Raw genomic sequence first — 12403 nt, forward strand, 5'->3', positions numbered from 1 at the left:
ACCGGGAACGGGACCCGCGGCATTCCCGGGGTATAACCGGGAACGGGACCCGCGGCATTCCCGGGCTATAACCGGGGCCGGACCCGCGGCATTCCCGGGGTATAACCGGGAACGGGACCCGCGGCATTCCCGGGCTATAACCGGGAACGGGACCCGCGGCATTCCCGGGCTATAACCGGGGCCGGACCCGCGGCATTCCCGGGGTATAACCGGGAACGGGACCCGCGGCATTCCCGGGGTATAACCGGGAACGGGACCCGCGGTATTCCCGGGGTATAACCGGGAACGGGACCCGCGGCATTCCCGGGGTATAACCGGGAACGGGACCCGCGGCATTCCCGGGGTATAACCGGGAACGGGACCCGCGGCATTCCCGGGCTATAACCGGGGCCGGACCCGCGGTATTCCCGGTGGGAGCGGGGCCCGGCGGCGCCGGGGGCGGGGCCCGTCTGGGGGCTCTCGCCGTGAAAGCGCGGCCGCGATTGGCTGGCGGGGCGAGGCCCGGCTGTCACGGGCGCTGCCATTGGCTGCGGCGCGGCGGCGCCTCACGCGCTCCGGCCGCTCCTTTTGTTATTGTAGGGACGGAGTTGGGAACGGGACCGGGGAGAGGGCCGGGAGGAGGAGGAGAGGGCCGGGAGGAGGAGGAGAGGACTCACAGAAGGCGGGGGAGGCTGAGGGAAAGGGCTGACAGAAGGAGGATGCGGCTGAGGGCAGGAGGAAGGGGCTGAGGGAAGGGCAGAGGACTGAGGGAAAGGGCTGAGGGTGGGAGAAAAGGGCGGGAGGCTGAGGGGAAGGCAGGGGCTGAGGGCAGGGCAGGGGCCTGAGGGAAGAGGCTGAGGGTGGGAGAAAAGGGCAGAGACTGAGGGGAAGGCAGGGGCTGGGGGAAGAGCAGGGCTGAGGGGAAGGGCTGAGTGAGGGCTCAGGGCAGGTCAGGGGCTGAGGGGAAGGCAGGGAGCTGAGGGAAAGGTGGGGGCTCAGGACAGGGCAGGGGGCTCAGGACAGGACAGGGGGCTCAGGGCAGGACAGGGGGCTCAGGACAGGGCAGGGGGCTCAGGACAGGGGGCTGCAGGCTCGGCAGCACCACCCTGAACCGGAGGAGATGCGGCGGGAGCCGGGCCGCCAGTGACGGTGAGGGGAGGTGAGTGGAGCCCGAGCCATCCCCTGCGGGTCCCCGCTGTGCCCCCTCCTTGAAGCCTGCCACCCCTCAGAACCCCTGCGCCGTCCCTGTCGCCTTCCCGTGCCCCGTGGTGTCCCAGGGACATCCCTAGGACCAGCTTTGGGACTCGGGACAGGGATCAGCCGGGGGTTCTGGCAGGGAGATGTGGGGTAAGGGTCTGGCCCCACTGAGCCCAGCTTGCCCCAAACCTGAGCTCTGCGCAGGGACGGGGATGGCTCCGACCCTTCCAGGCTTCCCTGGAGCAGCCTTGGGATGCTGGAGCTGGGGTGGGGAGCAGGACCCCAGATCCCTCTTCCACTGCCTTTACCCCCAAAACATGAGGCAGAGAACGGGCAGGGAGCAGGGCTGAGACCCCCGGGATGAACCCCAGAGCCTGGCGGGAGGCTGAGGGTCGCACCCCCAGCACGGGGGGCTCCGTGGGGTCCCTCAGCATCCCTGGAAGTGTCCCCATGCTTGGAGGAGCCGGGCACAGGGGGACACGCGGGGGTGCTGGCAGGACACGCAGGCTCCCTCGCGGTCCCAGATAAGGAGCAGGGAGCCGCGGTTTGTTGTGTCTGCCGCCATCCCAGGGATTTTCCAAGGCTCTGGAGCGCTGCATCCAGGCTCTGGCGTGAGCAGGGTCTGGCAGGGAGGCAGGAAAAGGAGAAGCCGGGGAGAGAGAGGGGTTAAGGAGCGGCGCCAGGCTGGGCTCTGTTTAGTCTGGCCTCGGCGGCGGCTGCCGGAGCCGGTCTGTCCCCGTGGCACCGGGCACGCCAGCCTGGGGACACCGCTGTCCCCGAGCCTGATGCCACCATCCAGCTCTGGCTCTGCCATTATGGGGAGCTGGGGACACCCCGAGTGTGTCCTGCCACCTCACCCCTTCCCCAAGCTGGGCACAAACTCAGGTCGTGCCATCAGCCAGGGACCACAGAGCCCCGGCTTTGGGTGACAGATGGCTTTGTCACCTGGAGAGTGCCACACGCGTCCCTCGGCTCGGTGTGCCCTGCAGCAGGGTGACACGCAGGGACACGCCGTGCCTTGCAGGGCCGCAGCGCCATGTCCCTGGGCAGCGACAGCGGCCCCGGCATCGTGCACAGCCTGCTGTGCCACCGGCAGGGAGGGGACAGCGAGGCCTTCGCCCGCCGCGCCATCCAGAGCCTGCTCAGGAAGCTGAAGGAGAAGAGGGACGAGCTGGACGCGCTGGTGGCCGCTGTCACCTCCGGCGGGGCGCAGCCCGGCCAGTGTGTCACCGTGCAGCGCACCCTGGACGGGCGGCTCCAGGTACCGCGGCATGGGGCGGACACAGGTAGACCCTCCCCAATTTAGGGGGTGCCCCGTGAGCCCCCTCCGCGCGCTGGGCTGGATCCCCCTGCCCGCAGCCCCCTCCCCTCCGCGGCTTCCCCCGCGCCGCCCGGCCCGGTGAGTCAGTGTCTGGCAGCCTCGGGCCGGGGGGAGCGGGGGCGGCGGGGGTTTGTTGTGTCTGGAGCCGGGAGATGCGGGGGGACCCCCGGCCTGGCGCCAGCCCCGCGCTGGGGGGCTGGGGGGGGTCCCGGTGTGGGGGCTTTGGGGGAATCCTGGTGTGGGGGCTTGGGGGGATCCTGGTGTGGGGGCTTAGGGGGGATCCTGGTGTTGTCACCCTGGGGGGATCCCGGTGTGGGGGCTTGGGGGGATTCCAGTGTTGTCACCATGGGGGGGATGCTGGTGTTGTCACCCTGGGGAGAATCCCGCTGTTGTCACCCTGAGAAGGATCCCACTATTGTCACCCTGATGGGGATCCCGGTATTGTCACCTTGGGGGGATCTCGGTGTTGTCACCCCGGGGGGGATCCTGCTGTTGTCACCCTGATGGAGATCCCGCTGTTGTCACCCTGGGGAGGATCCCACTGTTGTCACCCTGGGGAGGGGACACAGCCCCTCATTCCCCCTTGTGTCCCCCCCCGGTGCAGGTGGCCGGCAGGAAGGGCTTCCCCCACGTCATCTACGCCCGGCTCTGGCGCTGGCCCGACCTGCACAAGAACGAGCTGAAACCCGTCAAATTCTGCCAGTTCGCCTTCGACCTCAAGTGCGACAGCGTCTGTGTCAACCCCTACCACTACGAGCGCGTGGGGACCCCCGGCAGCGGTGAGCCGGGACCCCCGGGCGGGGGGCTCGCCCAGGGGGGGCCACCAGCACCCCTAATCCCCCTCCTCGCCTCTCCCGCAGGTCTGAGCATCCAGAGCGCAGGTGAGACCCCGGCCCGGGGCCGGCGGGGAGCCCCCCCGGAGCCAGCCCAGCCCCCCGCAGCTGGGGGGCATCCCCGTGCCCCCCATGGTCTCCCGCCCTCCCCAGTGCCCCCCCCGCGCCCGGTGAAGGAGGAGTTTGTCCATGACTGTGTGCAGATGGAGCTGCCGGCCCGGCGGGAAGCGGGGGCCGAGCCCCCCGCCCGGCCCCACCCAGCGCTGCCCCCTGAGCCCCCCCGTGTGCCCCGGACCTACCCTGCGCTCCCCATGGCGCCCCAAGGTGAGACCCCCCCCCTTAGCCCCCACCCTGCGAGGCTTTGGGGGCGTCACCCTGAGCCCCCCACCCCATATTCCCCCCACAGCGACCCCTCAGGACCCCCTGCTCCACCCCGAGGACCCCCTGGCACAGCCCCCCCCGCAGAACGGGTACCCCAAACCACCCCACCACGGTGAGTATGGGGGTACCCCACTGCCCCCCGCCCCTTGGGGGGACCCTCCTTATGTCCCCCTGTGTCCCCCTGCAGGTTCACCGCTGAGCTGGAGCAGTGCCACCATCTACACCCCGAGTTTGGGGGGGTCGCAGCCCCCCCCAGCACAGCACCCCGGCAGCCAGAGCCACCCGCAGCCCCCCCAGCACCACCCCAACCACTGCTGTAGGTTTGGGGGGGCACTGGGCGAGAGCTGGGGGGCTCTTCAGTGTGCTGACCCCCTCTCTGCCCCTCGCAGGGCCCCCCGTGCTCCAGCCCCCCGTGTCCACCCACCCTGGTGAGTGCCCCCCACCCTCCTTAGCACCCATGGGTGCCGTGACCCCCCTAAAATCCACGTGTCCACGTGCCCCCCGTGCAGGGCCGGAGTTCTGGTGCTCCATCGCCTACTTCGAGCAGGACGTGCAGGTGGGGGAGATCTTCAAGGTGCCCTCGAGCTGCCCCACCGTGGTGGTGGACGGCTACGTGGACCCCTCGGGGGGGGCCCGCTTCTGCCTGGGGCAGCTCTCCAACGTGCAGCGCTGCGCCGCCAGCGAGAGGGCACGGTGGGTCGGGGGGCACGAGGGGCATTGGAGGGTTGAGGGGCATGAGGGGTGAGGGAGCACAGGGGGGCACAGAGGGTCAGGGGGGAACGGGGGGCATTGGAGGGTTGAGGGGCACGGGGGACACAGGGGGTACAGGGGGTCTGGGGGGCACAGGGGACACGGTGGGTCTGGGGCCACGGGGGGCATTGGAGGGTTGAGGGGCACGGGGGACACGGGGCACAGGGGGGCATTGGAGAATTAAGGGGCACGGGGAGCACGGAGGGCACAGGGGGTCAGGGGGGCACGGTGGGTCTGGAGGCACAGGGGACATGAGGGCATGGGGGTCTGGGGGACATGGGGGGCACAGGGACATGGGGCAGCAGGGGGCACGTGGAGTCAGGGGAGTGTGGTTGGGCTCAGGGGTGCACAGGGGTCTGGGGGTGAGACGGGCACGGGGGGCATTGGAGGGTTATGGGACACGGGGGGCACAGGGGGTCCGTGCTGAGGCTCTTGGGCAGGCTGCACCTCACAAGGGCAAGGAGGGCTGGGCAGGTGATCGGGGCTCTGGGGGGGCTCCGGGGGGCTCTGGGGGTCCGTGCTGAGGCTCTCCCCCAGGCTGCACATCGGCAAGGGCGTGCAGCTGGAGCGGCGGGGCGAGGGCGACGTGTGGATGCGCTGCCGCAGCGACCACGCCGTGTTCGTGCAGAGCTTCTACCTGGACAGGGAGGCGGGCAGAGCGCCCGGCGACGCCGTGCACAAGGTGTACCCCGGGGCACACATCAAGGTGGGGCTCCCCGGGGCTCCCCAGGGGTCCCCCGGGGTATCCAGGGGTCCCCAGAAGCCGGGGGTGTTCCCCACAGAACCTCGGGGGGATCTGCGCCCAGATTTTCAGAGGTTCTGCGCAGTGGAAGGACCCCAGGGATGGAAGGAGCCCCAAAGGGGATCCCCCCACCCCAAACCCGCCCCGCTCAGGGGTCCCCCCGTGTCCCCCCCAGGTGTTTGACCTGCGGCAGTGCCACCGGCAGATGCAGCAGCAGGCGGCCACTGCCCAGGCTGCGGCCACTGCCCAGGCGGCCGCCGTGGCCGGCAGCATCCCCGGGCCTGGCTCGGTGGGCGGCATCGCCCCGGCCATCGGTGAGTGACCACGATGGCTGTCCCACCCCCGTGCTGACCCCCGGGGCTGTCCCACCCCCGTGCTGACCGTGCCACCCCTGCCCAGGGCTGTCGGTGGCCGCGGGGCTCGGCGTGGACGACCTGCGGCGCCTGTGCCTCGTTAGGCTGAGCTTCGTTAAGGGCTGGGGGCCCGACTACCCGCGGGCCAGCATCACCTGCACGCCCTGCTGGATCGAGGTGCACCTGCACCGCGCCCTGCAGCTGCTCGACCACGTCCTGCACGCCCTGCCCGACGCCCACGCCTGATCCTGGAAGGGGCAGCCAGAAAAAAAAGAGAAAAAAAGGCAAAAAAAATTACCAAAAATGTGTTGGTTTAACAGTTATTTAATGGGTTGGGTCAGGGCTTGTGGCCTGGGTGTAGTGCGGCCCTCGCTGCTGATTTCCACCTCCTGCTTTAACTTTTGTATGAAAATAAACCAAAAAAAAAAAAAAAAGAATTTTAAAAAGCCGAAACAACAAGGGGAAAGGACCGACACCACGTTGTTTAAACCATTATTTAACGGATGGGGTTGGAATCTGTGGCCTGTGACAGATGCTCAGCAGTGCAGTTGTGCCGCCAGATGCGCCTCCAGATGCGTTTCCAGATGTGCTTGCAGCTGCGCACCCAGATGTGCGCAAATCCCTTGGGACTACATTTCCCATCAGCCCCCGCGGCGCGCACCGGAAGCGGTCACGCCCTCTCCCAGCGGACTCGGTTTCCCAGCAGCCCCTGCGCGCCCGTGGCCAAGATGGCGGCGGGGAGCGGCCCCGGGGCGCGGGAGCTCTTTGCTGAGGGGCTCCTGCAGTTCCTGCGGCCCGCCGTGCGGCAGCTCGACCGCCACGTCCACAGCGTCAGGTCCGGGCGCGGAGAGCGGCCGCGGAGAGCGGCAGGCAGCGGGGCAGGACGGGCCGGGAGCGGGGCGGGGCGCGGCGGGCCGGGCTGCGAGGCTGAGGGGCAGGGAGAGCCGGGGAGGGCTGTGCTGAAGGGCTTCGGGGCTGCGTGAGGGTGGATTCTGGGGCTGAAAGGCTTTTGGGGTGCGTGAGGGTGAATTTTGGGGCTGAAGGGCTTTTGGGAGTATGTGAGGGTGAATTTTGGGGCTGAAGGGCTTTGGGGATGCGTGAGGGTGAATGTTGGGGTTGAAGAGCTTTGGGGGTTCGTGAGGTGGGCAATTCTTGGGGTTGGTGGCTGGGGGATGCTGGGTATGCAGGTCCCATACTGGGGGGACAGAGGTGGATTTGGGGTGCGGATCCAGGTGGATTTGGGGTGCGGATCCCGAGGTGGATTTGGGGTGCGGATCCAGAGGTGGATTTGGGGTGCGGATCCAGAGGTGGATTTGGGGTGCAGATCCAGGTGGATTTGGGGTGCGGATCCAGAGGTGGATTTGGGGTGCGGATCCAGAGCTGGATTTGGGGTGCGGATCCCGAGGTGGATTTGGGGTGCGGATCCAGAGGTGGATTTGGGGTGCAGATCCAGGTGGATTTGGGGTGCGGATCCAGAGCTGGATTTGGGGTGCGGATCCAGAGCTGGATTTGGGGTGCGGATCCCGAGGTGGATTTGGGGTGCGGATCCAGAGGTGGATTTGGGGTGCGGATCCAGAGCTGGATTTGGGGTGCAGATCCAGGTGGATTTGGGGTGCGGATCCAGAGGTGGATTTGGGGTGCGGATCCAGAGCTGGATTTGGGGTGCGGATCCAGGGTTTTACCTGTCCCCCTTGCCCAGGGAGAGCCAGGTGGAGCTGCGGGAGCACATCGACAGCCTGGCCACAGGTGAGCCAAAGCCGGGGGGCCACCCCTGTCCCCCTCAGCACAGGGACACGGGGGGCTCACCCAAACCCCTCCCCAGAGCTCTGCCGCATCAACGAGGACCAGAAAGTGGCGCTGGACCTCGACCCCTACGTGAAGAAGCTGCTGAACGCCCGGCGCCGCGTGGTGCTGGTCAACAACATCCTGCAGAACGCCCAGGTGAGGGGGCACAGGGGGCTGGGGGGCCCGGAGCCCCCCCCGGGGCTGACAGGTGACTTTTGTCCTGTGCAGGAGCGGCTGCGGAGGCTGAACCACAGCGTGGCCAAGGAGACGGTGAGGAGGAGAGCCATGCTGGAGGCCGGGGGCTACCAGGGCAAGTGAGCAGCCCGGAGAGCAGGTGACCAGCCAGGGGAGCAGGAGTGCCTGTTTATCCCAGCTCAGGAATTGAGGGGATGCCCCCCATCACCTGCAGCTGAGGGAGCCGGGACGCTCCGAGCCCTGTGCCCGGACTTGTGGGCGCTGGAATAAAAGTGACTGAGAGTTTGTGATGTTCCCACGTCCCTGAGGGGCCTCGGGGACAACAGAGCCGGGCAGGTGCTGCCAGGGGCGTCTGGCACCTCCAGGTTGGATTTGGACACCCCCAGGTGGAATTTGGGAGGCCCAGGTGGGGTTTGGGCTGCCCCAAGTGGGGTGTGGGCAGCCCCTGGGGGCTCCTTCAAGTCTTGGATCCTTCTGCTGCTGCCCCCCCGGCGTCATTCCCATTTATCCCACACGGACCTGAGCAAGGACACGCTGGAAAGGGGGGACACTTTAATGTGCAACGTACAAAAAGGGGACAGGGGACAGGGACACGTCAGGTGAGCGAGGAGGGACGCCCAGGCCGGTGTCCCCTCACCTGCTGCAGGTGTCACTCCTGCGTCTCCATGCTCTCCTCCTCCTCGCCCGCCGCCGGCTCCTCCTGGTTCTCCTCCTCCTCCTCCCCTTCCTTCTTCTCCGGAGGTTTCTCGTACGCCTTCTCCGACGGCGTCACGATCACCCCGTCCCACGTGGACATCTCGGAGGCCAGGTCTGCCCCAAGAGGTGACCCTGGGCGCCCGCTCGGGGGGACCCCAGCCCCGTCCCCACCCGGACACCCCCCAGCCCCACTCACAGCTGGCGTCTCCCTCCTGCCCCAGGATTTTCCGGTACCCTCCGTGGGACAGGATGCGCACGAGGGTCTGGGCGGTGTAGCACACCATGTCCTGGGGATGGACACGGGTCAGTGTGGGACAGAGACCCCCCCTGAGCCCCCTGCCCTTCGGGGACGCCTCCTCACCTGCTGCTCCAGCGTCATCACCGTGTGCACGCGGAAGTTGCCGCTCTCGCACGGATCTGTGATGCCGACGGAGCCGGGCAGGAAGAGCCCGGCCGCCAGGATCTGGAGGCAGCGCCTGCACAGGGACATTCTGGCTTAAAACTAGATCCTTCCAGCAAAAACACCACCAGGAAATCCCAGCCGGAGCAGCTGGATTGATCTCCCGGTCAGCCCGTGAGATTCCAATGGTTTTGTGAGGAAAACGGAGCCACAACGGGAATTTCTGCAGTGGAAACGCCACGGACCTGTAGGCGATGTTGAGGGCCAGGGGCTGCCGGGTGGGATTGTTCATCACGGCGTAGTGCCCCTGGAGAGGACAGGAGCAGCAATCAGGGCAGGAAGAACGGAAGAATCCCAGCCTGGGGCAAGAATCCCAGCTCCTGCCGGGATCAGGATCAGCACCACATCAGTGACCCCACCAGCAGGTCCAGGATCCAGGGCGTGAGCGGCTCGAAGCCGGGGAAGCGAATCCTCAGGTCCTTGAGCAGCCGGATCAGGACCTTCACCCTGGAGCAAAGGCAGGAGGAGGCTCAGTCCCACACCAGGACCACGCTCTGTTCCCGCGTTCTCGGGAATGAGGATCTGGATCCAGAAAGAAGATCTAGATCCAGAGTGAGAATTTACTCAAAAATCCAAAAGGTGGATTTGAATCCAGAATGAGGATCTGGATCCAGAAAGAGGATCTAGATCCAGAATGAGAATTTACATCCAAAAGGTGGAATTGAATGCAGAATGAGGATCAGGACCCAGAAGGAGGAGCTGGATCCAGAAGGAGGAGCTGGATCCAGAACAAGGATTAGGACCCAGAATGAGTATCTGGACCGAGGAGTATTTGGATCCAGAACAACGATTTGGACACAGAAAGAGAATTTGGATCCAGGAGGAGGATCTGGACCCAGAAAGAGAATTTGGATCCAGGAGAAGGATCTGGACCCAGAAGGATCTGGATCCAGAAGGAAGATCTGGATCCAGAAGGAGGATCTGGACCCAGAAGGAGGATCTGGACCCAGAAGGAAGATCTGGACCCAGAAGGAGGACCTGGATCCAGAACAAGGATTTGGATCCAGAAGGAGGATCTGGACCCAGAAGGAGGACCTGGATCCAGAACAAGGATTTGGATCCAGAAGGAGGATCTGGACCTGGCCCTGGCTCCACGTGCCCCGGACTCACGTGGACTGCGAGGCGTTCTCCTCGAACCACCGCGCGTGCCGGATGGCGGCCAGGGCGCTCTGCAGCACCTTGATGTCCACTGCAAGAAGCAGAAATTCCCGGTTTTGCCAGGCGGCCGCGGGCGCCGCAGAGGCTCCGGGCGGGAGGCGCGGCCGGGCGCTCACGGTGCAGCTCCGGGTCCAGCTTGCGCAGGTTGGGCGGCACCGTGGTGATCAGGATCTTCACCGTGGCGTCGGCCGAGCTGATCTCGAAGCCGGTCTCGTTGGTCAGCATGGTCAGGACTGCAAGGAAGGAGCAGGAATTGTGTCTGGAGGGGCCGGGAATCTCCACGGGAGCGCGGCCTGGAGCGCGGCCTCACCTTCGCTGGGGTCCTGCGCCCGCAGGCTCTCCACCACCTTGTTCCCCAAGGCTGCCACGGCTTCCACTGGGAAAAAGGAGACGGAAAAGGAGGAGGAGAAAGGTTGGAGCGGGGCCTGGCACCGAGGGCTGCTGTCATCCCGCCCGGGTGGCACTCACAGGTGGGCAGGATCTTCAGGATCACCACCAGATCTGCCACGTTGTGCCCCGTCGTCATCGTGCCCTTCTTGTAGGAGCCCACCTGGCGAACCTCCTCGATTTGCTGGTGGAAAAACAGCCCAAAATCCCGGGAATTCAACCCACATTCTGCGTTTGGGAGCTCAGCACTGAGCCTTAACCCACCCTAGGTTCTTGTAGGAGCCCACCTGGTGAACCTCCTTGATTTTCTGGCACAAAACCAGCCCAAAATCTTGGGAATTCAACCCACATGCCGCGTTTGATGGCTCAGCATTGAGCCTTAACCCATTCTGTGTTCTTGTAGGAGCCCACCTCGTGAACCTCCTCGATTTGCTGGCCCAAAACCAGCCCAAAATCCCGGGAATTCAACCCACATGTCACGTTTGGGGTTCACCATCGAGCCTCAACCCACCCTGGCCAGGAGCACCCTCCCATTTTCCAGTCCCACCACTCTGGGCCTCACGGAGCTCCTTTCCCAAGCTCTGCACTCACCACCTCGAACGTTCCCGGTGCCACGATCAAATTATCGATGACGTTGTTGATCTTGGTCACCAGGGACAGGATGGAAGCCTGGGAAGGAGCAGCACAGGATTACCCAGCAATAACTGCAGAGCACAGAACCCATATTACCCCCACACATCTCCCCCACGGCGCTTACTCCAAAAAACTAATTAATTTTTAGGCCAGTCTTGAAAACCTTTGGATTCCCCAAGCGCCATGCTGAGGAGCTGGGGGAGTTTTGGGCACGGCACCTGCTCGGCAGCGGTGGGAGCCAGGTCCTGGTTCCTCTTGAGCAGCGCCTCGCTGAACGCCGTCTCATCCGCTGCGGGCTTGACGCGGGGAAACGCCATCTCACACTGCAAGGGGACACAGCTCCCACTGGGATTTCACCCCGCCAGCCCCCAGGAGCTGCACAGGATTCCAGCAGCTGCTGCCTCCAGGGGGTTTTGTGAAGTTAATTTAATAAATTATTTAATAAACTCGTTAACCCGCCCCGCTGTCTGCAGCCACGGCGCCTTGGGGTGATCTGGCCACAGGGCAGAAACTCAGGGAATTTGGGAAAAGGGGATTTCCTGCTGGGAAAGGTGGGAAGCAGCTTTTCTGAGGGAATTATGGGCATCACCCTAGGAGGGGCACAAACCTCACTCCAGGGATTTCCTGTCACAACCCCAAAAACCCCAATCCTGCAGGGATTTGTGCCATTCCTCCTCGCCTGGATCCCTCTGGTGAGGGTTTTCTACTGATCCACCAGCGTTTTTAGGGAATTCATTCAGCCACACCACGAGACCCACCCCCGAAAATCAGAGCTGGGGGGGGTCGGTAACCCTGGGAAAAATCCCGGAAAATTCCCGGGCATCGCCCTCGGGCCGGGGGTTACTCACGACATAGAAATCGAAGGGGATGTGGGGCACAAAGGGCCGGAACCTGGAGGGGAGAGAAGACCCCGATTGACTCCCTGCGCCCCCAGAGCCCCCTCCCCACCCTGTCGCGACATGCAGGGACCGCCCCGGGCCTGCAGCAGCACCGGACCGGCCCCGGGACTCGCCTGGAACCGAAGCGGCCGCCGCGGCCGCGGCCTCGATCGCCCCTGCGGGGAGAGAACGGGAGCGGCGGTGAGGGGGGGCTCCGGACCCCGATCCCGCCCCCCGGTGTCCCCCCGGTCCCGGTGTCCCCCCGGTGTCCCCCCGGTATTCCCCCCCGGTCCCCACCTCATGTCGCCGCCGCTCCCGACAATGAAGCGCCGCTCGCACACCCCGCAGCAACCCGCCCGCTCATTGGCCGCCGCCCTCCCCCAGCCCGCCCCTCGCGGGCGCTTCCCCAACAACCATTGGCGGAGCGGAGCGTCAATCAGAGAGGAAAGCGGCCAATGGCGGCGCGCGCCGTGCGGCCGCTGGAGGGGGCGCGGAGCCCATGAATGGAGCGCGCGCGCCGCGCCCATAAGGCGCCCGGCGCATTCACAATCTCAGCAGCAGAGTGGCGCAGCGGGAGCGTGCTGGGCCCATAACCCAGAGGTCGATGGATCGAAACCATCCTCTGCTAGCAGAACTTTTTCTTTCCATGCGCGGT

At 65.6% G+C, this 12403-nt stretch overlaps 3 protein-coding genes and 1 non-coding gene across 4 annotated transcripts; 3 read left to right on the forward strand and 1 right to left on the reverse strand.

Moving 5' to 3' along the window:
- Window positions 1-590: 590 nt before the first annotated feature.
- On the forward strand, window positions 591-5860 carry LOC135288217 (mothers against decapentaplegic homolog 4-like). The gene is made up of 12 exons (XM_064401560.1): window positions 591-1138; window positions 2201-2437; window positions 3102-3276; window positions 3358-3378; window positions 3484-3654; window positions 3737-3823; window positions 3899-4027; window positions 4101-4139; window positions 4221-4404; window positions 4999-5167; window positions 5379-5517; window positions 5603-5860. Exons 2-12 carry the CDS (start codon window positions 2213-2215, stop codon window positions 5800-5802), a joined length of 1539 nt encoding a protein of 512 aa, XP_064257630.1. The 5' UTR covers window positions 591-1138; window positions 2201-2212; the 3' UTR covers window positions 5803-5860.
- Window positions 5861-6101: 241 nt separating this feature from the next.
- Window positions 6102-7821, forward strand: SNAPIN (SNAP associated protein). The gene is made up of 4 exons (XM_064401562.1): window positions 6102-6391; window positions 7256-7302; window positions 7379-7497; window positions 7570-7821. The coding sequence occupies exons 1-4, from the start codon at window positions 6117-6119 to the stop codon at window positions 7657-7659; spliced, it is 531 nt and encodes a 176-aa protein (XP_064257632.1). The 5' UTR covers window positions 6102-6116; the 3' UTR covers window positions 7660-7821.
- Window positions 7822-8068: 247 nt separating this feature from the next.
- Window positions 8069-12119, reverse strand: ILF2 (interleukin enhancer binding factor 2). The gene is made up of 14 exons (XM_064401561.1): window positions 12046-12119; window positions 11883-11924; window positions 11719-11761; window positions 11089-11193; window positions 10829-10906; window positions 10319-10421; window positions 10161-10226; window positions 9967-10083; window positions 9803-9881; window positions 9052-9139; window positions 8878-8939; window positions 8594-8708; window positions 8429-8519; window positions 8069-8346 (listed from the first exon to the last, which is right to left on the reverse strand). The coding sequence occupies exons 1-14, from the start codon at window positions 12048-12050 to the stop codon at window positions 8186-8188; spliced, it is 1155 nt and encodes a 384-aa protein (XP_064257631.1). The 5' UTR covers window positions 12051-12119; the 3' UTR covers window positions 8069-8185.
- Window positions 12120-12304: 185 nt separating this feature from the next.
- On the forward strand, window positions 12305-12376 carry TRNAM-CAU (transfer RNA methionine (anticodon CAU)). The gene has a single exon. It is a non-coding gene; the product is annotated as a tRNA-Met (tRNA).
- The last annotated feature ends 27 nt before the right edge of the window (window positions 12377-12403 follow it).

Source organism: Passer domesticus, chromosome 32 (assembly GCF_036417665.1).
Source record: "Passer domesticus isolate bPasDom1 chromosome 32, bPasDom1.hap1, whole genome shotgun sequence".
Taxonomy (NCBI): Eukaryota; Metazoa; Chordata; class Aves; order Passeriformes; family Passeridae; genus Passer; species Passer domesticus.

Excerpts from the sequence above, each read along its gene's own strand:
- LOC135288217 (XM_064401560.1), top strand. The coding sequence starts at position 2,213 with ATGTCCCTGGGCAGCGACAGCGGCCCCGGCATCGTGCACAGCCTGCTG. Across the intron at positions 4,405-4,998 it reads GCCGCCAGCGAGAGGGCACG|GCTGCACATCGGCAAGGGCG; the intron begins GTGGGTCGGGGG and ends GCTCTCCCCCAG. Across the intron at positions 5,168-5,378 it reads ACCCCGGGGCACACATCAAG|GTGTTTGACCTGCGGCAGTG; the intron begins GTGGGGCTCCCC and ends TGTCCCCCCCAG.
- SNAPIN (XM_064401562.1), top strand. The coding sequence starts at position 6,117 with ATGCGCCTCCAGATGCGTTTCCAGATGTGCTTGCAGCTGCGCACCCAG. Across the intron at positions 6,392-7,255 it reads CGCCACGTCCACAGCGTCAG|GGAGAGCCAGGTGGAGCTGC; the intron begins GTCCGGGCGCGG and ends CCCCTTGCCCAG. Across the intron at positions 7,303-7,378 it reads CATCGACAGCCTGGCCACAG|AGCTCTGCCGCATCAACGAG; the intron begins GTGAGCCAAAGC and ends ACCCCTCCCCAG.
- ILF2 (XM_064401561.1), bottom strand. Across the intron at positions 10,907-11,088 it reads CTCCCACCGCTGCCGAGCAG|GCTTCCATCCTGTCCCTGGT; the intron begins GTGCCGTGCCCA and ends GCTCCTTCCCAG. Across the intron at positions 8,347-8,428 it reads GCAGGAGGGAGACGCCAGCT|ACCTGGCCTCCGAGATGTCC; the intron begins GTGAGTGGGGCT and ends CTCTTGGGGCAG.